Source organism: Lithobates pipiens, unplaced genomic scaffold, assembly GCF_037356315.1.
Source record: "Lithobates pipiens isolate NorthernLeopardFrog02 unplaced genomic scaffold, aLitPip1_a1.2 Scaffold_22, whole genome shotgun sequence".
NCBI classification, from domain to species: domain Eukaryota; kingdom Metazoa; phylum Chordata; class Amphibia; order Anura; family Ranidae; genus Lithobates; species Lithobates pipiens.
The window spans coordinates 256,259,145-256,285,230 of NW_027507784.1; the positions used below are offsets into that span (position 1 = coordinate 256,259,145).

At 43.4% G+C, this 26,086-nt stretch overlaps 1 protein-coding gene across 2 annotated transcripts in view; it reads right to left on the reverse strand.

Moving 5' to 3' along the window:
- The window catches only part of PARN (poly(A)-specific ribonuclease), a 228,896-nt gene that overhangs the window by 194,631 nt on the left and 8,179 nt on the right, over positions 1 to 26,086 (reverse strand). Inside the window, exons 2-5 of one of the 2 annotated variants that reach the window (XM_077448969.1) lie at positions 25,329 to 25,406; positions 5,886 to 5,965; positions 1,458 to 1,525; positions 1,292 to 1,373 (exon numbers count right to left, since the gene is read on the reverse strand). In XM_077448969.1, the coding sequence (XP_077305095.1) occupies positions 1,292 to 1,373; positions 1,458 to 1,525; positions 5,886 to 5,965; positions 25,329 to 25,406 (308 nt within the window). The remainder of the gene's footprint in view (positions 1 to 1,291; positions 1,374 to 1,457; positions 1,526 to 5,885; positions 5,966 to 25,328; positions 25,407 to 26,086) is intronic. The other variant, XM_077448968.1, reaches the window with a different exon arrangement.

Here is a 26,086-nt window from a genome sequence, read left to right on the forward strand (position 1 = left end):
CATTTCAAGGATATTGGGAACCGCTTACACTTCCCAAAATGCAATGCTCATGCAGAAGCTGCTATTCACCAGGCCTGCACATTGTGCTATAGGGGAACAGAGAGCCATTAACACCTGTGCAAGCTCTGACACCGACATGGAGCTTACATAGGGTGATAGGAGTAGTAGTGCTGTCCAGAGTTGCTCAAATGGCAGATTTGTTTTAGCACACAAAGCAATTAAAGAAAACCCTTGCCTACCCCTCCCTCCCACATATTCCTACTGTCCACTGAGGGAGACCATCAAAGTGATAGGCCAAAAGAACTGGGTGGAAACAGAACAGCACTTTTGTGCATGATGACACTATACCCATCCAGAATGGCCTGACATTCAGAAATGCAATAACCAACTAAAGCTGCTGCAAACATGTGCCTGCACTTGATACGATAGCAGCTTTATAATTTTAAAGCTGCCAAATCACATTTTGTTTAGCTGCCTCATGCATAGTAGTCAGAAAGAGGTCAGATCATACACTTGGCTCTGGTTTACATTGATGTGATTTGGCATGCCAAATCGGCAGCAATGGCACAGTCCGAATTGGTGCAATGTCACATTTACCACGCCACACCGATTGCCAAAAGTAGTTTCTGTACTACTTTTGGAGATTTCCTTTGACATCTGTGCAGCAGCCCACACAAATGTCTCTGAAATTGCCCCCAAAGTCAGTACTGACATGCGGGAATGAAATTGTGCGAGTTCCGCTGAAATCGCACAACTTCATTACCACTGTCAATGTGAACCTGGGCTTATGCGGAATAGAGCACTCAGCAGACAAATCCATAAAAATATATGGTGCAGGTTGATTTTCAAGCTGGACTTTCATATTTAAACATGCAAGTGGTTTTTGCCAATTAACACCATGCCGTTTTTCTAGAACTCAACGTGGTAAAAATTAATCTACAAAAATAACAGGCTGTGTGAACAGCCACAAGTAGCTGCGGCAATCTTGTGCTTGAGCTCCGCAGCCACAGCTAGCCTCTCACAGGTGCCATAAACAGCAATAGGAATTAGCCGATTCCTGCCGCTTCCATTCGCACAGGTGCAAATGTGGCCTAACACTTTCATTTGACACTGGCATTCTCAGCCAAGTATTTCAAAAAAAAAATATAAACATTGAATTATTCCAGTCAGTCAATCTCATGTGCTTAACAGTAAGCAGTATTTTAAATGGCTGAAGCAAAGCCAAGGGGGGGAAAAAATAAAAAATAAATAAGTACAGTCTGGTCATTTGTAAAAGAAAAACATTTTATACCTGACAAACAAACTTCTTGTCTGGAGAATTTCTGTTGAATGGCTTCGGGAAAACATAAAAATTAAAGGATTTGATAATGTATCTGAAATAAAGACAAAAAAAAAGGTAAGATAATAGCATATACAGTACAACAGGTTAAAAAAGTCATGAAGTAGCAATAACATACTTTGACTGTGCCTTCTCATATTTAAAAGTGCATAGACCAAACTGAAACAGCAGGAAGTCCATAGAGTGCTAAAGGAAAAAAAAAAAATATATAGATCTTTTAGTTAACAAAACATTGCGAGTATGTTACATATAGTAATATAGTGAGGTTGGGGGGGGGGAAACACAAAACTCATTCCATCAAGTCCAAATTTTGTGTGTGATTATGTGTCAGCATTACCCTGTATATAGGTCTTTGCAGCAATCTTAGGACTGCTACTTGGAAATTGTTTCCCTCCACCCATTAAATACCCTTCTTAAAGTGTCGGATGAGGGACAGAAGAGTTTATAGTCAAGACCAACTAAATTTGTCCATTTTCAGGACAGATACTTTAGAACATAAGCAATGAATCGTCCTGGTGATGGAAGCACATTTTTGAACTGATAATCAAACGCCAACATACTGCTGGAAAAGATAAATACAATTATGTCTGATGGTGTGAACATTGCCGAGCCGGCTGTTAAGAACCAGCCCAGAAGCACGCACATACCACAGAGCAGAGTTTGAAGGACTGCTTGGCACAGCTGTCTCAATGGAACTAAGAGGTTGCACACAGGACTTTACCAGGCATTTTATCTGCCTAGCATAGTTAACCCAGTGCTTACCCCATGCCCAGGGAACAGCATGTGCCCTGTACTGCCTGCCCGACAAGCGAATTGTAGGTTATAAGCAGCAAAGTTTGTTTACACTAGCATTTAACCGCCTATGCGCATTCAATGTATTTTCTGATTGTGAGCATTCTAAAGAAGACTCAGCATTCAAAAGAGGGCACCCGCATACAGCCATTCAAATGTATAGCAAGCTGTATAAGGCATGTGCAGCTCCCTGGATACTAGAAAGTGCTAGGAAGTTATGCCAAGCATAGAAAAGAACTTTTAGAAATTGTGCTAGTTCAGCTTAACTCGCACAATTTCAAACCTGCAACAAAGTGACTTATGGGGGGGTAATTTGACAGACTTCTGTGAGGGTTCATGCCCCCAAAGTTAATACAGGAACTACTTTAGGAATCTGTGAGGTGCCAGAAAGTTGGCACGGCACCAATTCGGATGGTGCTATTGCAGGCAATAGCTGCCGATTTGGCATGCAATTTGAAATGTCAAGTCGGCCCAATGTGAAAAAAGGCTTAAAGCTTCATGTGTATGAACCCTTAGAACAGAGATCTCAAACTGGCAGCCCTCAAGCTGTTGCATTACTATAAAGCCCATGAGGCATTGCAAGGCTGACAGTTACAAGCATGACTCCCACAGGCTGAGGCATGATGGGACTTTTAGTTCAACAGCTGGAGGGCTGCCAGTTTGAGACCCCTGCATTAGAAGTTTTCTGCATTATCAAAAGTAAGCTAGACATGCCAAAACGCACACACTGTGCTAGAATGGTTACCATTTAACAAGCAGTCCTGGTTAAAAATTGGAGGCAACCTCTGCAAGCCTTCTGCAGCCACTGTCACTGGTAACATTTACCCGTAGGGGCGCCACTGGTAAAAATAGCATAGCATTACCTAGGGTCTCCTTGCTGAAAATCTCTAGGTGACCCTTCACCAAATCATGGTTTCTCAAAGAAATTTTAGCAGAAAATAGGTTTAGCAATTACCTACACTAGACTCTAGAATGGAACCATGAGCCTCTGTTATTTAAGACACGATAGACTTGATAACCAATTCATTTCTCTGAAACCAAGAATGTGTATACCCGATTGTTATACCCTTCTCTGTCATACATTGAATATTTTTATTTTTTTTTATCCATCCATTTCATCCCACAGTCCCTATTTAACTAGAATGTTTGAGATCTGTTCAGCCAATAGTCTGATAGGACAAAAATCCAAAAAGGGAACCTGGGTAGAGTAGTCAACATGTAGGATCATTTCATCTGGGTGAAAATATTCAGCTCAAGTCTTCCATGATGTGGTACAGAAAGACAACACCATTGTATGGATTGACTGGGACTGTATTCATTACTTTGATTAAAAGCATTTTGCCTTAAGTGCACTTGGTACATGTGGTCTATTTTAAAGGTATTCGGTTATTACCTAAAAATCAGTAACAGATTTGTTGTTGGATGTGCTAAACTGCTTTTTCACAAAATGTTTGTGCCAAAACATGCAAGCTCTAACTTATTTCATGAGAATCTAGAGGCTGAAATTTCTAACTTAAACTGGCACACAAAAACAATCCAACTTGCCTAAAGTAATGAAGAAACCATTTAACTGGACACTATTAAAATTAAAAAAAAAAAATTACTTCAGGCAAAGATATGACAGAAGCTCAATCCTTTCTAGGAATAGGACCATGTTAGAGCTAACCATCAATCAGAATTTAAAAGCCTACCCACTTATCTACCAGCACCATTTATGAACAGAAGCTGACAATTTTAAACACACAAACAGCTGGAATAGCAGCTAGGAATGCATTGAATTATGTTGAGGGTGCTTTAGTTCCATAGCCTGTCAAAAAGGTATCGCCCTGGCCATGTATCCTGGGCTATGCTGTCCCACCAGTAAACCATGAACCAGCATGGCCGGCATCAATGGATGGAAACTGAGCAAGACCAGACAGACATTTGTTGGGATTTATTTGGCGAATGAACAAAAAATTAGCATAGCAAGTGTCAGATACTGACATTATAGAGATGATCTCTGTTTTTATATATATATATTGACATGAAGTGTATTTTATCACTTCTAGGTTTTAGTGTCACTTTTTCCACCTGATGTGGTTGGGAATTAAGTTGGATCATTAGGGGTCTTAAAACCCTAATATTTCAATAACGAACTCATCACAGCAAAATGCAGTCAAAGTCAAATCAAGTCTGTTTTGATGCTTGTCATGTTGGGTATTTACTCAAATATTTTTATATTAAAAACAAAAAATTGCATTTGTGTGTAATAAAGCCAACTTGTTTAAAAACACATTTTTCGTAAAAGGAAAAAAAAAAGGAAACACATGCACCATTATGTGACAAACAAATTTGCAACCAACACATTAAGGGCCGGTTCACACAGCGAGGCGCGGCGAGGCGTCTCCGACTTGCCTCGCCGCGACCTGCGGGGACCTCAGCGGCGACTTGCAGAGGACTTCTGTATAGAAGTCAATGCAAGTCGCCCCCGAAGTCGCCCAGAAGTAGTACAGGAACCTTTTTTCTGAGTCGGAGTGACTCGAGTCGCTCCTCTCAGAACGGTTCCATTGTACAGAACGGGGGCGACTTGCGGGAGCGAGGCGAGCCGTGTCGCCTCGCATCGCCTCGCTGTGTGAACCGGCCCTTATTCTGCAGGGTCTTGCTTTAAGAATATGTATAATGTTTGAGGGGAATGAACTAATCTTGGAGTCCAAAAGGTGCAGTTTAACATGTAATGTGTACCGAACAGATAAAATGGCCCTGACACACAAGTGGTTAAACCTTCTCTACCTGTTTGGGAATGGTGATGACAATGTTTGAAACTATATCTTGAAAACTACAGTCAAACAAAAAGGGAGGGGGGGGAAGAGAATTGAAAATCATTTTTCTCAAGCTGAACAATTTAAAATTTCCCCCAACCTGAAGTTTGTTAGAAGGAAAGCTTATCAGCTATAAAAAAATAAAAAGTATTTTAAAGAATTTTTTTTTTTATATATAAAAATTAAGCATGTTCTAGTTACCTGCCCTGTGCATTAGTTTGGCAGAGAAGCCCGGTTCCTCTTCTTCTTCTTAGGTCCCTCCCTCCTGTTGGATGCCCCATAAACAAGCCACTTGCTACTGGGGTACACGAGCCGGGGCTCCCTGTGTGCAGGCAAAGCTTTGGCCCAGCCCCTCTTTTCATTGGCTAGCTGACTGACAACAGCAGGAGCCAATGACTCCACTGCCCTGTCTCTTGGACAGCCGAGACACACATGGACATTGATGGACAGAGATGGGGCTCAGGTAAGTATTAGGAGGGCTGCTGCACACAGAAAGCTTTTTATCTTAATGCATTAATTTAAAAAAAAAAAAAAAAAAAAAAAAAAAAAAAAATTATAGATATCTATATCTATATCAGACTTTACAAGCTCAAGCTATTCAAACTGAAAAGAGGATACCATTTCTTTCCATCAAAATAGAACCTCGTTTTCAGCCATTTCTTTGTATTCACCCTTGTTAAGAGGTCTTCAGCAACAAGACTAAAAGCCTATACTTAGAAACCGCAACTAAAGCAATCCTAAACATGTGATGTAGATATGAATAGTCAAATTTGTTAAAGCAATGTACTTCGTTAATACTACATAAATATTTTCATATTTAAACTTTCCAACTGCAATAGTAAGGCAGCCAAAATGAGAGTTAAAGGTTTTGAGGTTCAAAGCAAAAGAATTGGGACTCTGATCATGTGGTTACTTTTCTGTAGAGCTTTAACCTGCGCTCTCTTCGGACAACTAACCTTCTTCAGTTTCTGGTACCTTTCTTCTGGTGTGTCAAAGCCATTTGTTAAAGTGCTAACAGATGGACCATCACTTATTCCTAAAAAGTGGGATAAAAGTAACATTAAAAAATAAATAAAAGAAATAAAATAAAATGGGAACCCCCTCCACATACAAACTTAAGACATTATTGCAAATTTAGAGTTTAACATTACTTGTGGGAGAAAAAGAAAATTAGAAAAAATAAAAAGGTTTAAATAAAAACACAAATTGCAAAACAAGTGATTGTAATTGAAAAAAACTTAAAAATTACCTTTCCCCCTAAAGTCTGCAGCTACTGTAAATTTTCTGTAAAATACACAATGTAATAACTACCTGGAGGCGGTTTGTACACAAATGGTGTACAGAAAGGCCCCCAAATATGCAATTTCTTACTTGTGCGATTAGCTCACTGACTTTCCCAGAATCTGCACCAAGGTGCAAGTCTGATTTTGAGCATCCCCTGCAACAAATGTTTTTTAGCAAGATAATCCCAAAAGGGAAAAAAAAAAATTTTTACATCTAAAAAGGAATGCAGACTGACAATTTCCTCAGAGCCCTGGAGGCGTCTCACTACCCTGCAGGTGCAACAGCTCATAATTATAAAAACACTCCCATACAGATTCACTCAGTTACAGATGCACATAGACAAAAAGGCAAACTGCCATGCTTTCAGAACAAAAAAAAGCAGGTATCTGCAACAGAAAGTTTTTATTAAATCCCTGCAATGTACCTTCATCACCTAGAGCAGGGGTAGGGAACCTTTTTATTGAGAGCCATGAACGCCACATTTTAAAATGTAATTCCACAAGAGCCATACAATATGTTTAAAACTTTATTTTTTTTAATCGACTAATTTCAATTATAATTTTAATATCCACGTCATCTCCCCCACTAATATCCACATCTCCCCTATGATTGTCTGCTTGCTTACCACTACACAGGCAGGGAGATCCACGAGCAGTTGAGGCGGGTGATGACGACATTAGCACGCCACTCACCTATGCCACCACCGGGTGTACCAAGATGGCCACAGCTCCAGAGCTAGGCCGAAGCTGCGGCCTTTCCTATGGGCTCAATCCACGGATCGGCACACCACGCAATCCGCGGATTGAGAGGCGAGAGCCAGATGCAGCCATCAAAAGAGTCACATCTGACTTGCGAGCCATAGGTTCCCTACCCCTGACCTAGAGGGTAATGTTTTTTTCTCAACAAAGTGGAGTTGCTTAGGAGCAAAAGCTCTTTGTAATTTGCAAATGTAAAGAAAACATCACCAATCTCTCCAGTATTAGAGCTGGATTGGCTCCACATCTCTATTGTTCCTATACACCAGGGGTGCCCAACCTTTTGAAGAGCGAGGATGAATTAAGAGACTTGGTAACCGGTCACATGCCACAATGAGCAGAGGAGGTGGATGGCATGTTCGTGTCCACTAGGCATTTGCAGAGTGGACACAGACACAGCCCACGATACTTTGACGGATCGTATTGGAGGTAGAACACAAGTTGGTTTATGTCTGCCACTACTTAGAGGTGAATGGAGGGTCCAATTGGTTGGACTGTCGGACTGACTGTGAAAGGGGTCCAAGGCTGCTTTCACAATGATACACTGCGGCTTACCCGCACCACGTGTGCAACGCAGTGTACCTTTGGCTTTCCTGCAATTTGCAATAGACTTGTATTATATTCTGCTGGTTTGGTGCACTTTCAGAAAGCTCAAACTCTCAGGTAATAGAAGTCTATGGCCCCTTTCACACGGACAATCTGTTCAGGTCCGCCTGTCAGTTTTTCAGGCGGACCTGAACGGATGCTATATAGAGGTCTATAGAGCATCAAATGTCAGTGGTGACAAGTCGGCTAACATCCGACCCACTCTGAAAAAGTGTGACGGAGGAAAAAGCTATTTTTCCATCCGTCATCGGATCGGGTGACGATGGACACTGCGGTCCGTCGTCACCCGATCTCCCATAGGGGAGAGCGGCGCTGTGACAGGTCCGTTCCTGCGCAGTGTCTAGAGACAGACCTGTCATCTACTGAGCAAGTGGATATCCGCCCCGTGTGAAAGGACCCAATGGCTTAGTGCAGGTAAACCTGCAGATCAGTTTGAAAGCAGCCCAATAACCACTGCAGAACAGTTATGCCCATATATACACTGATTTTAGCAATAAACTGCCCTTTAATAACAGTATTCTAGCTGTTGTGATTATACAGACACTAGGCAGTATACGGCGGTGCCGACCCCATGGACATGTATCTCAGTCGCACGCCTCCCACCGTCCCTCCGCGCCCCCCCCCCCCCTTCTCTGCCGATCCTCCCCCTTTTCCCCTGTAACTTACCTTTCTTTCTTCGCTCATTCTTTTCTGGTAGCGATATGTCGGCCTATATTGTTTAGACCTTGGATATACCAACGAACTGAGCCTCGGGAGTATATAGACCCGGGTTATATTTTCTCTCTTGTGCTGTTGGAATACACACTGTATTTTATATCCTGTCAAGATGTGTGACTTGGAGGCTGCGACCTCCATTTTTATGCTACCGCTGTATGTTAAACGGGCCCTTGCCCCATTGTTGAAAACTAATAAAATATATATTTGAAAAAAAAAAAAAAAAAAAAAAAAAAAAAAAAAAAAAAAAAAAACAGTATTCTTTCTATTCTATCCCATAGCAGGAGGTCTCGGGCCACATCAGAGGGCTCAGCGGGCCACTGGTTGGGCACCCCTGCTATACACCAATTACTGCTCTTTACTGCCCTGTGCCCCAACATACAAAATCATGTCTCGATTATATCAATATTTATCATGTGCTTCACAACTTTCATTGAGCTTTTCTGATGTCTTGGATATCCACACCCCACAAAAAACATTAAAGAACCTCCAACCTCACAAGAACTCAGATAAACTTGACACAAGTATATAGAGAAAATTGAGTACTGTCCGTGATATTTTTTATTTGCTTTAACATACAATTTTTCAGGACAAGCTTTCGGGGTATGTCCCCTTCTTCAAGTTCCAAGCAGTACTGATTAAAAATTTGTAAAGCAGAATGTAAAAAAAAAAAATTTTAAAAATATAAAAATAAAAACCACAAACACACACCACATACAAATCAATGGCAAAAAAGATAACAGCTGAGTTAGTGAGATAAGACAGAGGGAGAGCTATAGACTGGAGGGGGGGGGGGGGGGGGTGCTAGTCACAGAGGGGGTTGTAAAAGTTTAGTATAATAATAGTTAAGGAAACCTATATCTAAATTCAGGCCATTATTTTTTGTGTCAAAAAGAATTCTTAGTTCAAAGGTTTTCCTTTCCTGGATAGTTCTGAAATGCCCTTTAAGAACTAAAACATTGAGGTCTTCTATAGTGTGGTCCAGTTGTGAGAAGTGATGTCCGACAGGTGTGCAGAAACTGTCTTCTTTATGTTCCTTGATGGTATGTCTGTGTAAATTCATCCTCGCTTGCAACTTCTGTCCTGTTTCACCAACACAAGATCCTTTGCTGCACCTTTTGCATTGGATGAGGTACACATTACTGGAGGTACAGTAGTAAGATCCCATGATATTGAAGGTCACGGACAGTACTCAATTCTCTGTCACAATTGCACTAATACGGCTACAATCACATTAAGTACACAAGTATATAAAAATGCGCCTTGTATCTCCAAGGGATTTCATCCATACATCAATATTCCTCAGTGTTACCCTTTATCTCATACCATATAAATTACAGGGGAAAACGAGAGATGGCAAACTGTAAAATACTTTACTTTTAAACCCAACAGTAAAAAGTATATAAAAAAAAAAAAAGCACACTCACATATTAATGTGCCTGTCCCGGCACTCACATTAAAAATTCTTACATGCATTACAGCCATTTCAATCGATCCTTTTGATTCAGACCCAGCTCCTCCAAAGGATGACAGTAATTTCATGCCATGCAGAGCTACAGACATTGACAGAAGAGCCAGCTCTAAATTGAAGGGATCAGTGGAGACTGCTCTGTTAAAGGTATAAGCTTTTTAAATATAAGTGCACAATCTGGGATGTCCCAAAGCAGTAAATATGAGGGGTGGAGCTACTAAACAAGGCTAAAACACACCCCAAACCAACCAGGGGGAACGCTACTACAAAGCTGCCTGTAAGAGCCTTCACCCACAAATGGCAATTGCAGAGACAAAAAACTACCTGTTAGAGAACTTTGTAAATGTGTAAAGACCAGGTGGCACGCAGCCCTACAACTTTGATGTCAAATAGTCCAGGAAGCACCGACACTCCTGGTGGAATGGGCCTCAACTAGGAAAGTACCCTCGATACCATAAATCCTGAGAAATTATCCGACAAATCCATCTAGATTAAGTGAATCAAAAAGCAGCATGACCCTTGTGAGAACCCTTAAACCCCATACAAACCATTCGATTTTCTGCAGATTTACCAATAACAAATATGAGGTCAAACTTTAACCACTTAAGGACCAGGCCTCTTTTTCGGACTTGGTGTTTCCATGTTTAAAACAGTTTTTTTTGCTAGAAAATTACTTAGAACCCCCAAACATTTTATATTTTTTTTCTAACACCCTAGAGAATAAAATGGCGGTCATTGAAATACTTTTTTTCACACCGTATTTGCGCAGCGGTCTTAGAAGCACACTTTTTTTGGAAAAAATCCACTTTTTTGAATAAAAAAATAAGACAACAGTAAAATTAGCCCAATTTTTTTTTATACTGTGAAAGATAATGGTATGCCGAGTAAATTGATACCCAACATGTCACGCTTCAAAATTGCGCCCGCTCGTGGAATGGCGTCAAACTTTTAGCCTCAAAAATCTCCATAAGCGACATTTAAAAAATTCTACAGGTTGCATTTTTTGCGTTACAGAGGAGGTCTAGGGCTAGAATTATTGCTCTCGCTCTACCGATCGCGGCGATACCTCACATATGTGGTTTGACCACAGTTTTCATATGCGGGCGCTACTCAAGTATGCGCTCGCTTCTGTGCGCAAGCTCGTCGTAACGGGGTGTTTTTAAAAAAATTTTTTTTTTTTTCTTATTATTTATTTTAATTTATTTTATTTATTTTTACACTTTTTAAAAAAAATAAAATAAAATGGATCACTTTTATTCCTATTACAAGGAATGTAAACATCCCTTGTAATAGAAAAAAGCATGACAGGTCCTCTTAAATATGAGATCTGGGGTCAAAAGGTCCTCAGATCTCATATTTGGGCTAAAACGCAACAAAAAAAAAAAAAAATAAAAAAAAAATGAAAATCTGACATTTAAAAAAAAATAAAAAAAAAAATTATACCTTTAAGAGGTATGGGCGGAAGTGACGTTTTGACGTCGCTTCCGCCCTCCTATGGTATAGAGACGAGTGGGGGCCATCTTAGCCTCACTTGTCTCTATGCCCAGCAGACGGAAGGACCCGATCGCCTCCGCCGCTACCGACGGCTCCGGTAAGCGGCGGAAGGTGCGGGAAGGCGGCGGGAGGGGGGGTGGCACCTCTCCCGCCGCCGATAGCGGTGATCTCGCGGCGAATCCGCCGCGGAGACCACCGTTATCGTACAGCCGACCGCCGCCTGAAGAGATGGATATCTCGGTTGTGGCAGCAGCTGCTGCCGTTACCGAGATATCCCTCTTCAAAAAATGGACGTACATCTTCGTGCGGCGGTTGGCAAGTGGTTAAGGAGTTTCAATTTGTATGCAATCAGGTAGGCTCTTGCACTACATGGTTTTGGTAAATCTGAAGGCAAAAATCTGCAGAGAATCTAAGTTGGTATGAGGCCTTAAACAGAATAAAGAGGGATTTAGACAAAAAAATAAAAAAAATAAAAAAATAAAAAAAAAACATTGAACTCGCACATCCAAAAAAGTAAAAGCACCTGCTCTTTAGGATTAGGCCATAAAGATGGCAACAAAATATCCCGATTTAGGTGGAAAGAAGAAAGCACCTTAGTTAAGGAGGAGAGAGGCCTCAACACCATCTTATCCTGGTGAAGAACCAGGATTGGCTCCTTGCAGAAAAGTGCAGCCTACTCCAAGACCCTGCAAGCTAAGGTAATGGGCAAAAAGGCAACCCTCTGGAGTGAAACTGGGCAGAGGATTGCATTGAAGGGGACTAACATGTTCCTCAGTGCCTTCATGCAGGCCTGAGTCAACGGACAGGGCTTGCACTGTCCACCAGATACAAACTGAGCAGAAGGCTCCCTTAGAAGCAAATCATCTAGGTACCATACAGTGGAATACTACAGGTTCCCAACAATCCAAGAACCATAGCCAACACCTTAGTAAAAACCCTGGGAGCAAAAGGTAGGCCAAAGGGTGAGGCCAAAAATTGATAAGGGCTAGCCTCAAGGCAAATTGAAGAAACCATTAGTAATTATGGAAAAGAGAGAAGTAGGCACACTTGATAGCACAGACATCAGAAGTCGCCTGGAATAAGCCATGAACAGGTTGAAATAAAAGTGGTGAGCTCCCCTCTTGGCACAAGTTTGGTGACCCCTTGGGACAACAGTCTTTCCAGGGAAACCAAAATTGCTATTTTCTGTGAATCTAAAAGATGCAGTGCATAAAGCAGGGAGGAGGAAAGCAGCAAAACTTCAGCTTGTAGCTTCAGAAAACTATGCTATTCCTGTTTTCTCTAAACAGATGAGCTATTAATTGAGGCATTGGAAAACTAGAGTTGGACTTAACGGTAACCGTTTCTAGGAGTCGTCCAGGACAGCAGATGGGCTCCACCTCCAGAGGCAGGAAACCTTCAGATCCATAAAGCACAGCTTCCATCCCCTTTTCTCAGTCTTTAAGCGAGAACTTCCCTGAAACAGCTTCTGAAAAACACTTGTCCAAAGTTATAACCGCATATAGGGAGGGAATCCCTGCGGTCCTGGATGACTCCTAAAAACGGTTACCGGTAAGTCCAGCTCTAGATTTCTCTAGTCTTCTGTTCAGGACAGCACTGGAAAGGATCAGAGAACTTACTAGATTGGGGGGGGGGGGGGGGCGCGACTTTTCTCCCAAACACTCTTACGCTGCAATAAGGTCCAATCTATAGTGCTTCATGAAAGTGGAGTAGTTCACCCAAGAAGCCGATAGTGCCCCTGTGGAGTGAGCCATATGGGAAAAAGGATATTTAATATATTGTAAGCTTCCACAATAGCTTGTTTAATCCACCTTGCTACTGTGCCTTTTGAAGCTTGCAACTCCAATCTTTCCCAAATGCAAAATAGAGCATTGGACTAATGCTTTGACAATTAGATACCATAAGACACAGGCTCTAACATCCAGTTGGTTGAATTCTGTTTCCTTTGGATTAGTTGGTGACCCACAGGAAGAAGGCAAAACAATTTCCTGAGGCCTGTGGAATTTTGACACCACTTTAGGCAAAAAGCCTGGGTCTGTATGCAATACCAGTCTGTCTAAAAAATTTGCAGGAAAGGCTCCTTAATTGAAAGTGCCTGTAGCTCGCTAATGTGTCCAACTGTGGATATGGGGAAAAAAAAGGTTTTGAATGTGACCCATTTTAACGACAGCTCTTCCTTTGGCAACCATTTTATCCAACCTTGCAATACTGTTAACCAATCCCATTTTGGCAGAATTGTGAACGGAATGGGTCTAATCCTAGCTAACTCCTTACAGAACCTGCTGTTGTGGAAAATGTTATGCATGTCGTCAGATGCCCCCAGTGTCAGTTTTGCTGCAATACACTCTGAGGGTATTCGCACAGATATTGGTGGAAGACCCTTGGATGCAGAAACGTTCTCTTGGACACTGTGGATCTGTTTGCTCTTTTAAGGTAGTTTGCTTATGCCTCTCCAGGGAACTGGTCACTCCATGGTGACTGCATTTAAACTCTTAAGTAAGCAGATCTATGTATTTGGGAACCATAGTTTAACTATACAAAATTATGGCCAGCTGGGCCGTAGTTTGGTATGGTTCGCATGACTGGTAGCAGTGGGAATGTGCACACGGTAGTGTTCAAAGCCACGTGCTTGCCAAACGGTTTTGCACACCACCGTCTGCACACATCACTACTGTATTTCTGTTTGAATATATGCATGTGGGTCATTGGTTCTTTTGAATGAATACAAGTGTCCGATTGGCCGATTCTGAAGTCAGCAGCCTCTAGTTATCAAACTGTTTAGTATAAATTAAAGTCAAGTACTAATATCACTCAACAATATAAAAATATTCCTCACTGATCCCAGCGCACAAAAGGAAAGGAAGTTATCAAAATCTCATCCATTTGTAAGCTGCTATCATAAATTAAATCATAAATATATAGTATAAATCATTCCTTAACCCAGGGGTTGACAAATTTGCTTGGAATCTAGGAGCCAGCTAAAAAAGTTAGGAGCCAGGTCCGTGACGGCGATCTGGACCTGTCCTTGGCCTGACATGGAGACGAGTGAGGGGAAGATAGCCCCCAGCCCCCCACCTGTCTCCAAGTCATTGCCCATAGCTCTTAGAGGGACATTTTATTTGTTTTATTTTTTTCAAATGACGATTTTTTTTAAATTGCATTTTAGTGTAAATATGAGATGTGAGGTCTCTCTGACCCCAGATCTCATATATAAGAGGACCTGTCATGCTTTTTTCTATTACAAGGGATTTTTACATTCCTTGTAATAGGAATAAAAGTGACACTTTTTTTTTTAAAACAGTGAAAAATATAAAAATAAAAGTTAAAATAAAGAAAAAAATAATTTTTTTAAACGCGCCCTGTCCCGCCGCTGACTTTACTGTTGTCTTATTTTTTTATTAAATACATTTTTTTTTCCCCAAAAAAGTGCGCTTGTAAGTTCGCTGTGCAAATATGGTGTGACAGACATTATTGCAACAACCACCATTTTACTCTAGGGTGTTAGAATAAAAAAATAAAAGTGTGATATAGATATATATATATATACACACACACACGTAGGTGTGTGTGTGTTTAGGTGTGTGTGTGTTTAGGTGTGTGTGTGTTTAGGTGTGTTTAGGTGTGTGTGTGTTTAGGTGTGTTTAGGTGTGTGTGTGTTTAGGTGTGTTTAGGTGTGTGTGTGTTTAGGTGTGTTTAGGTGTGTGTGTGTTTAGGTGTGTTTAGGTGTGTGTGTGTTTAGGTGTGTTTAGGTGTGTGTTTAGGTGTGTGTGTTTAGGTGTGTGTGTTTAGGTGTGTGTGTTTAGGTGTGTGTGTTTAGGTGTGTGTGTTTAGGTGTGTGTGTGTGTTTAGGTGTGTGTGTGTGTTTAGGTGTGTGTGTGTGTTTAGGTGTGTGTGTGTGTTTAGGTGTGTGTGTGTGTTTAGGTGTGTGTGTGTGTTTAGGTGTGTGTGTGTGTTTAGGTGTGTGTGTGTGTTTAGGTGTGTGTGTGTGTTTAGGTGTGTGTGTGTGTTTAGGTGTGTGTGTGTGTTTAGGTGTGTGTGTGTGTTTAGGTGTGTGTGTGTGTTTAGGTGTGTGTGTGTGTTTAGGTGTGTGTGTGTGTTTAGGTGTGTGTGTGTTTAGGTGTGTGTGTGTTTAGGTGTGTGTGTGTGTGTGTTTAGGTGTGTGTGTGTGTGTTTAGGTGTGTGTGTGTGTGTTTAGGTGTGTGTGTGTGTTTAGGTGTGTGTGTGTGTTTAGGTGTGTGTGTGTGTTTAGGTGTGTGTGTGTGTTTAGGTGTGTGTGTGTTTAGGTGTGTGTGTGTTTAGGTGTGTGTGTGTTTAGGTGTGTGTGTGTTTAGGTGTGTGTGTGTTTAGGTGTGTGTGTGTGTTTAGGTGGGTGTGTGTGTGTGTTTAGGTGGGTGTGTGTGTGTGTTTAGGTGTGTGTGTGTGTGTGTAGGTGTGTGTGTGTGTGTGTTTAGGTGTGTGTGTGTGTTTAGGTGTGTGTGTGTGTGTTTAGGTGTGTGTGTGTGTGTGTTTAGGTGTGTGTGTGTGTGTGTTTAGGTGTGTGTGTGTGTGTTTAGGTGTGTGTGTGTGTGTGTTTAGGTGTGTGTGTGTTTAGGTGTGTGTGTGTTTAGGTGTGTGTGTGTGTGTGTTTAGGTGTGTGTGGGTGTGTGTGTGTTTAGGTGTGTGTGGGTGTGTGTGTGTTTAGGTGGGTGTGTGTGTGTGTTTAGGTGTGTGTGTGTGTGTGTAGGTGTGTGTGTGTGTGTTTAGGTGTGTGTGTGTGTGTTTAGGTGTGTGTGTGTGTGTTTAGGTGTGTGTGTGTGTGTTTAGGTGTTCTAAGTAAATGGAAGGAGATATCCCCATTAGCATTGCTGGTTGTAATTCCAACGGCCACCACAAGAGGGCGCCAGATTCCAGAAGGAATAGGATCACAGAAGGCCTCAAAGCCGGGGGCTCAATTACCGGCCACCGGCGGCGTGGCCCGACGCAATCACGCCGGGGGGGTCCACGGAGACAAGAGACCCCCAGTTGTGTTGCCCCAGGCGCCGGGTCGCTAATTCTAGTCGCCAATGCGACCTGGCGCCCCGGGTTTTGTCGAGCCCTGCCTTAACCCTTCATATAAAACTATACTATATTGACAGCGCAAAATATTTGATAAAAATTTCAAAACTATATTATATATAGTTTTTTGAAGCCCAAACAAGCGTTTATAAAACATCCACTTCAGTGTTCACGAGGTGAGGAAAAAGAATGTCCATCTCCAAGCCAGAGACACCAGTGCGCAGCAGCTTCACGATCAGTGACACCCCTTATGGTAAAGCACTTACCAGAGCTCCAAGAGTTACAGGCACATCACAAAAATCATTGGTTCTTCGGATTCCTTATAGCAATGCTTCCAATTACACCAATACCCGTTAGGTTGTCAGCATGAATAGTTAGAGGTTCCTTGATATCCTTAAAACTATATCTTTGGTTTAATAATACTCCACTCAGCAAAGATTCACATGTAGGAAAAAACGAGAGTTAGACTTACCGGTAACTCTGTTTCTAGGAGTCGTCCAGGACAGCACTAGAGAGATAGGCTCCACCTCCAGAGGCAGGAAACACAAACCAGATCTTTAAAGGGCGGTCTCCGTCCCTTCCCCTTCAGTCTTGTAAACGAGAACTTCCCCGGAAACGGCTTCTGTAACGACAAAAACACTTGTCCAGCATTATAACAGCATATAGGGAGGGAATCCATGCTGTCCTGGACGACTCCTAGAAACAGAGTTACCGGTAAGTCTAACTCTCGTTTTCTCTAGTCGTCTGTCCAGGACAGCACTAGAGAGGATCAACGAGAACTTACCAGATTAGGGGGGGACTACCGCTTGAAGGACCTTTCTCCCAAACGCCTGGTCTTGCGCTGAGATAAGGTCCAATCTGTAATGCTTCATAAACGTCGAGTAGCTTGACCAAGTTGCTGCTCGACAAATTTGTTCTGGTGTTGCTCCAGCTCGCTCTGCCCATGAGGTCGATAGCGCCCGTGTGGAGTGAGCCATGGGGGAAAAAGGACATTCCATTTTCATTCCTTTGTAGGCTTCTACAATAGCTTGTTTGATCCACCTTGCAATTGTATTTTTTGAAGCTTGTGACCCCAATTTTTTACCCGCATGTAAAACAAATAATGCATCTGATTTTCTAATGTTTTTTGACATCTCCAGATATTGTAAGACACAGGCTCTCACATCCAGTTGGCTGAACTCAACCTCCTTAGGATTAGTGGGAGACCCACAGAACGAAGGCAAAACAATTTCCTGTGTTCTGTGGAATTTTGTCACTACTTTGGGTAAAAACCCAGGGTCCGTGCGCAACACCAGCCTATCCTCAAAAATTTGTAAAAACGGCTCTTTCACCGAAAGTGCCTGAAGCTCGACAATGCGTCTGGCTGTGGAAATAGCCACTAGGAACACCGTTTTAAGCGTGATCCATCTCAAGGAAGGTTCTTCTTCCAGAGACTTTTTTACCCATCCCTGTAACACAATTGACAGGTCCCATTTGGGTAAAATTTTGAAAGGAACAGGTTTAATCCTGGTCAACCCCTTAAAGAACCTGCTAACTAGCGGGTCTATCGCCAGAGGTTGATCCAAAAAAACAGACAGGGCCGTAATTTGTACCTTTAAGGTACTAATGGCCAGCCCCTTATCCACACCGTCTTGTAAAAATTCCAAGACTGTCGGGATACTTATAGACACCTTTTTAGTGTCCAACCATGAACAAAAAAACTTTCCAGTATTTAACATAAATTGCTTGGGTTACCTTCTTCCTACTAGCAAGAAGTGTTTTAATTACCCTGAGAGTCCCTTAGACTTCAAGAGACTTTCTTCAGACGCCAGGCCGATAACTTTAGGGTCTGTAGTTCTTGTAGCAGAACTGGACCCTGAGACAGCAGATCCTCCCTCTCGGGCAGTATGAGGGGAGGTTCGTCTGTCAGGCCCAGCAGCACCGAGAACCATGGTCTCTTCGGCCAGTACGGAACCACTAGTATCAATGTGGTCTGTTCCTGCAAAAATTTCCTCAGGACTAGAGGAATTAACTTGAATGGGGGGAAGGCGTAGCAAATGTGAAAAGCCCAGCTTTGTGCCAAAGCGTCTATCCCTTTTGCCCCTGCCTCCCTCTCTAGGGAAAAGTATACTGGGACCTGGGTGTTCGCTTTCCTGGCGAACAAGTCCACTTCCGGAAGACCCCATTTGCGCACTAACATCTGGAAAATCTCCCTGTTTAGTGACCATTCTGATTCGTACACCCGGTGTCGACTCAGAAAGTCCGCCAGGTGGTTGTCCACCCCTTTTAGATGGACCGCTGAAAGCGATTTTAGGTTTTCTTCTGCCCAATGCATGATCGTACTTGTTAGCTTGATCAAGGACGGGCATCTTGTTCCTCCCTGCTTGTTTAGGTAGGAAATCGTCACTATACTGTCCGAGAGGACCTGTACATGGTGGTCCTTCAGATCCCTGGCGAACACCCTTAAGGCTTCCCAGACTGCCTGCAACTCCCTCCAATTGGCTGACCTCTGGGACTGTGTCTTCCCCCAGCATCCTTGGGCTACCTTCGACCCCAAGTGGGCCCCCCAGCCCCAAGCACTGGCATCCGTGGTGATGCGAACAGACACTGGAGGAGACCACCAAAGACCCCGTACTAGGTTCTCTTCTCTCTTCCACCACCAAAGAGACCTTTTGGTCTTTGAGGATAGATGGATAGTCCTGTCCAGGGACTCTTGTGTCCCGTCCCAACTGCCCAGAATATTGGCCTGGAGACACCTGAAATGAGCTCTTGCCCAAGGAACTGCAGGGATTGTTGCTACCAATAGGCCCAACCCTGCCATAGCTGACCTGATGGAAATTGTCTGATTGGACTGCAGGAAGGTTACCATGTCTTTCACCTTTATCACTTTTTCCTCCGTGAGGAAGACTTTCTGTGACACTGAATCCACCAGAAAACCTAGATACTGTAAGACCTGTGTTGGTATCAGGTGTGACTTCTCTTGGTTTATCAACCACCCCAACCTTTTTAGACAAGAGATAGCTACCCTCAGATCTCCCTGCAGTTGGAGCTTTGAGGGGGCAAAGAATAAAAGGTCGTCCAAGTACGGTATGACAGCGATCCCTTTCAGTCTTAGGGGAGCCAATGCTTCTGCCAGGACCTTGGTGAAAATCCTGGGGGAAGAAGACAGACCGAAAGGCAGAGCCCTGAATTGGAGGTATCGAATCTGACTTCCCCAAAGAATCGCTATCCTCAAATACTTTTGAGAGTCTTCTCGAATCGGGATGTGAAGATACGCGTCCCTTAGGTCGAGAGAGGCCATGAAACAATTTGGAGGGAGTACTGATCTCACTGTAAAAATTGTTTCCATCCGGAATTTCCTGTAAGTTACCCACTTGTTCAGTAACTTCAGATTCAAGATCAACCGGAATTTGCCTGACGGTTTCCTTACTACAAACACGTGTGAATAGAAACCCTGATTTATTTCCTGTGGCGGAACTGGCACTAGAACCCTCTGATCTATTAAATCGCCAATTTGCGACAGCAAAGCTGACGCTTTCTGGGGGTCTTTGGGAGGTTTGGTCAGACACATCCTTGCAGGTGGGACGTGTGTGAACTGTATTTTGTAACCCTCCCTGATGATCCTCCGGATAAAAGGACTTGGAGTAGTGTATTCCCACTGTGGGAGGAACTGCCCCAGTCTCCCCCCCACAGGAACCGCGTCACTGGGATTTAGTGGTTTTTTTAGAAGAGGAAAAGAGATTGCTTTTCTGTTTTCCTCCCATCCACTGTTTCTTAGGGGTTGACTCCTTAGAGGTCTGTCCTTGTGACTGTCCCTGTCTTTGAGGACGAAAAAAGCGTTTGCCTGTAGTCTTCTTAGGTTTGACAGGAAAAGCCTTTTTCTTGTCTGCAGTACGGTCCAGGACTTTCTCAAGATCCTGTCCGAACAGAAGGTCTCCCTCAAAGGGGATGCCACATAACCTCACTTTTGAGGCTGAGTCTCCCGACCAAGACTTCAGCCAAAGTGCCCTACGTGATGAATTTACGAGGGCAGCGGTCCTGGCTGACAATTTAACAGACTCCGCAGAGGCATCTGCTATATAGCCTGCTGCTTTATGTAGCATAGGAAGGGAATCCAGAATTTCCTTTCTGGAGGTCCCCCCTTCCAAGTGGCCCTGTAATTGTTCCAGCCAGACCTCCAAGTTGCGAGCCACTATTGTCGTGGCCATTGCAGGTTTTAAGTTATTCATGGTTACTTCCCATGACCTCTTTAACAGTACTTCCATCCTTTTATCCATGGGTTCCTTTAGAACACCCATGTCCTCAAAGGCGAGATCTGTTGACTTTGCACACTGGGAAAAAGCTGCGTCTACCTTGGGCACTTTGTTCCAAACACAAGAGGGGTCCTCGCTGAAGGGGAATCTCCGCTTCATGCTTTTAGGAAAAAATAACTTTTTCTCTGGTTCCTCCCACTCTTTTTTGATTGAGTCTATCAGTGTGCTATGAACCGGAAAGACCCTAACTGAATCAGTTTTAAGGGTCTGATACATCCGGTCATGCAAGGACAGGGAGACTGGCTCCTCTCTGATTTCGAGCGTCTCATAAATTACCCCCAGTAAGGCATCAACCTCCTCGAGTGAGAGCCTGTATCTGGGAGAGCTTGACCCTTGAACAGGAACATCTCTGGATGATGCCGCCTCACTTAGGCCATCCAGAGAATCAAGTTCCTCCTCCTCTGATTCGTCACCTACAACTGGGGTGGAAGCAGAGGGGACTGCGGCTGGTTTTGGGGTTTCAAGGTTCGCTAACATTGCTTTGATGGATTCCATTTCTTTCTGTACTCCAGAAATCAAATCCTTACAAGCTCCCGTAGCTTCCTTATAGACCAATTTGTCTATGCATGGTTTACAAAGGGGCTTAGACCATCCTTCTTTTAATTTAGCCATACATGAAGGACATCTCTTCTTCCCCCCTGACCTCTCTGGTTCTTTGGGCAGAGCCTAAGGCAAGAGAAGGAGAGAAGAAGGAAGGGAAAAAAAAACAAACAAGCCAACGTCAGCGAAACCTTTAGCAAAATAGGACGCCTTCACCAAACACCTATGTGCACCCCACCAACCGCTAACAGGATTCGCAAGACTCTTTAGTCCGGATCCTGTTTTGAGAGAGAGAGGGAGGGAGGAAAAATACACCTGGACCATTTCAAAATGCCTTTGCATTGATTAGTCCATTACTCCCCCCCCCCTCTCTCCCAGCCCTGTAGGTACAAGACACCTCTGCGTTTGCCTACCTGAGCTGGTTCGGCTCCACTGCCACTCTCCACTGCATCCATTTCGTTCAGAGCACGCCTGAAGGCTTCCCCTCGTAACGGTGATGAAGCGATGCAGCACGAACGCTTGAAGCACGCGCTTAACCGCCTGGAGGTTTTCCTTCGTAATGCCGATAAAGCGATGCAGTGCGAACGCCTCGTGGCTGCGGCTTTTTATAATAGCCGCCAAGGTCCCGAACATCCACGCTCGCCGCGCGACCCGGAACCGGTAGTGGATTGCCGGAAGTCCTCTATCCTCCTCCTGTGATGCACAGGCCGGAACTCGAAGCCTGTGCCCGCCCCCCCGCCTGACTTCGCGCCAATTTAGAACCTATTGTCAGGCGGGGAAACGAACGCCCTCCCCGGGCTTCAGAAGGAGAACGCCGGTTCGAAGCTGCAGTCAACCCAACCGGAGGACTTCAAAAACGTCCGTTTACCAACAGGTAATCCGAACTCCTTCCCCGTCTCTTATGGGCTATCCCACCGTCAGGGGAAGGGGAGCTCCTGATCCAGCCTCCTCCTCCGGTGGAGGAAACACAAAGACTGAAGGGGAAGGGACGGAGACCGCCCTTTAAAGATCTGGTTTGTGTTTCCTGCCTCTGGAGGTGGAGCCTATCTCTCTAGTGCTGTCCTGGACAGACGACTAGAGAAAAATGAAAACATATTCCATAGTGCAAACCGTTTATTTTATAAACTTCTCATGTGCTAATAAAAACATACGTACACAATTTAAAATTGTAAAATCATCACTCGCACTAGGTTCAGGTTAGTCTCACCGCAGCCCTGAGAACAAAAGATAGTGTATGGTCTCAGCGTCCACGGCATGTCCCGGGCAAACAATCAAACCTCCACTGCGATGACGTACAGCTGCTTAGTCACGCCCATGCGCGTTTCATCACTACGTCTTCGTCTGTGGGCGTGGCCAAACAGCGCAGCTCATACGCTTATATGCAGAGCGGGAGGCGAGCAGACACCAAGTCACTCCTCCATCTCGCATCCCCACCCTAGTACAATACTAGAAGCGGAAGTGTCAGGACAAGCCGTACACGCTGTCGCTATGCCAGAGCGCCTCACAGCGCAATAGCACAACGCCAGACAGACCAGTCATCAGTACAATGCTGAATCGCTCAGCGCCATCAGTAAACAGGTTCAACCCTCTATTACCAAATGGTCAATTTGCAATGTTTGCGTGCTAATTTTAATTGTTTCATTATATTCACTTTATTGTAAATTATGTATACACATAACATATGAGAGACTGACGTTGTATTCTCTTTGGAAAAGTTATTATAGTTCATTTATAAAGCATGTAGAAAGGTGATGCAGTGTCCGGAGTTTTCCAGAACATGTTTAGAGCAGTATTTACTCTGATCAGTTGCTGAACACTTGCTCACTGTCGGCATGTGTGGCATTACCTGAAGTTCTGGGAGCGGGAGTGATAAAGTGTGTCGCATAGGTATTGACCGTTTGGTAATAGAAGAGGGTTGAACCGGTTTACTGATGGCGCTGAGCGATTCAGCATTGTACTCATAACTGGTCTGTCTGGCGTTGTGCTATTGCGATGTGAGACGCGCTGGCATAGCGACAGCGTGTACGGCTTGTCCTGACACTTCCGCTTCTAGTATTGTACGAGGGTGGGGAGGCGGGACGGAGGAGTGACTTAGTGTCCGCACGCCTCCCACTCTGCATATAAGTGTATGAGCTGCGCTGCTTGGCCACGCCCACAGACGAAGACATAGTGACAAAACGCATATGAGCGTGACCAAGCAGCTGTACGTCATCGCAGGGGAGAAGGTTTGATTGTTTGCCAGGGACCCGCCCTGGATGCTGAGACCGTGTACTAGCTTTTGTTCTCAGGGCTGAGGTGAGACAAACCTGAACGTAGTGCGAGTGATTAATGATTTTACAATTTTAAATTGTGTACGTATGTTTTTATTAGCGCATGAGAAGTTTATTATTTTATAAACGGTTTGCACTATAGAATATGTTATTATTTTTTTTCTACATTTGAATCTTTGCTGAGTGGAGTATTAAACCAAAGATATAGTTTTAAGGAAATCAAGGAACCTCTAATCATGCCGACAACCTTATGGGTATTGGTTTAATTGGAAGCATTGTTATAAGGAATCCGAGGAACCAATGATTTGTGATGTGCCTGTAACCCTTTGAGCTCTGGTAAGTGCTTTACCATAAGGGGTGTCACTGATTGTGAAGCTGCTGCGCACTGGTGTCTCTGGCTTGGAGATGGACTTTTTCCTCACCTCATGAACACTGAAGGGGATGTTTTATAAACACTTGTTTGGGCTTGAAAAAACTTTTTGGTGGATTCCTTGAAATTTATGAACTGTTATCTTTTATATATATTCTCTATATATCGTTTTGAAATGTATCAAATATTTAGCGCTGTCAATATAGTATAGTTTATATGAAGGGTTAAGGAAGGATTTATACTATATACTGCATTTAAAAAATGTCTTCTTCGGTTCCACCCACTCTTTGATAGAGTCCGCCAGTGCACTGGAAATACCCAGTTTTGGTCTTTTAGGGTCTGATGCATCTGTTCCTGTAGGTAAGAGGAGGCCTGCTCTTCGTTGATACCTAGAATCTCGTAGATCAACCCCAATAAGGCATCCACCTCCTCAAGCAAGAACTTGTCCCTTGGCTCAGAATATCTTTGGATGACACCGTCTCAATTAGTTCATCCAAAGGATCTGATTCCTCTCCAAACCCCACCCCCAATTACTCACCCTGCTATGGGATCATCATTATGGCCTTCATTTCTTTCTGAACGTCAAAAAGCAATCCTTTGCATGCCCCCGTTGCCTTCTGGTAAACCAATTTATCAATACAGGGTTTACAAAAGGGGCTTTTCACTCTTTAAAATTTGTTCGTACATGACAGAGAACCCCACCCCCCCATCTCTCCTGTTCTTTAAGAAAGGAGAAGGAGAAGAGAAGGGAGGCAAAGGAGAAGAAAAAACAGACAGGCTGCTGTCAGAAAACTTTAGCCAACCAGTGGCTAAACACCTATGCCGCAAGCTGCTGATGGGATCCAGGCTAAAGAGTCATGTGAATCCTATCTCAAAAGTCAAAGGCACCCCAGGGTCTGTCTACCAGAGCTGGGCTGCCACCACCTGGCTCAGCTAGATCCATGTTGTCCTCTGTTCGTTGCTGAAGCATCGTGCTATAAAAAAAAAAAAAAATAAAAAAAAAAAATAATAAAAAAAAGAGACTGCCATGGATCTGGCGTCCACACTAGCCCTATGACCCGAAACCAGACGTGATGTGCATTAAGTACCCACCCTCCTCCTGTGTTCCACAGGCCAAGATGCGAGACCTACACCTGCCCCCCACCAGACTCACTCCAGGATACCAAAGTATCTAGCCAGCAGACCGTCATGAGCCCCGTGTGGGGCACGCCAGCCCCTCCCCTCAGACATGATTGTTCCATATTAAAAACTGCCCAGAAGGTTACATTAAACAGGAAATTACTGTCAGGGGAGGGGGATTGCAACATTACGCCACTGATTTACACAAGTGCTTACCAGTTCATTTGCAGGGCCAGTAGGCCCCATCTTCACCCATCACAACAGGTGCAGCTACAGGGCCTTCAGGTACTCAAACCTATCTCACTTTTACCAACCTGTGTGGACCATGACCATCTGATTATTCTTGTTTGAAGGCTGTCAATTTGATTGGTCATTGAGTTACTCACATCCACCCCCATGTAAAAATACAGCAATATCCCCAATTTATGATGTATTCAGATTAATACAAACCTGAAAACTCTCCATCAATAGCCAAAAAGTCTGACTCTTCAATAGCTTGATAGATACTTGGCAACTGTTCTTTAAAATCTGGCAAAAAAAATAAAAAATTAGTGTCTCATTTTAAAGATATTACTGGTCTCCAAAGCATATTGATGAAATCTGACAAGTTGGCCAACATTACTCTTTAATGTACAATTATGTATTAGCCTTTTTTTAATATAGCTGCCCAGTGATTCGTCTATGTGTGGTTGTACAAGCAGTCCATAGAAGTCTAGTATTTGCACAGTACTGATCCCAAACAACTTATGAAAACCCCATGCACAAATTTGAGTGCTGGTGGCCTGGCTGCAGCCACAATAAATGCCTCTGGAAAAGTAGCCACATTTAGTTGGGGTGGGGGCTGTGCTACTGCAACAAAAAGAGTATACTTATTTACATCACATGTGTGACGACTTAGAAAAGTTTTAAATGTTTATTGTGTGACTATTAGAAAAACAATAACCCTGAGACTGATTTTTTAAAATGACTTTGAGCACTTTGTATTAACTTTCTGTATCGTTTTGTCTTAACTCCATAGTAAGTTGTAGGATGATTATGCTTTACTATATATGGTAGCATAAGATTGTACAGGAAACCCCCGATAGCCAAAATAAAGTACCATCAAGTACCAGGCACGCTATCTATGTTTCCTCAGCCAATAGAAGCATAGAGGTGGTATCAAAGTAGGTATGAGGACGGGGGGTGGGGAAGAGACATTTTCTTTGTGG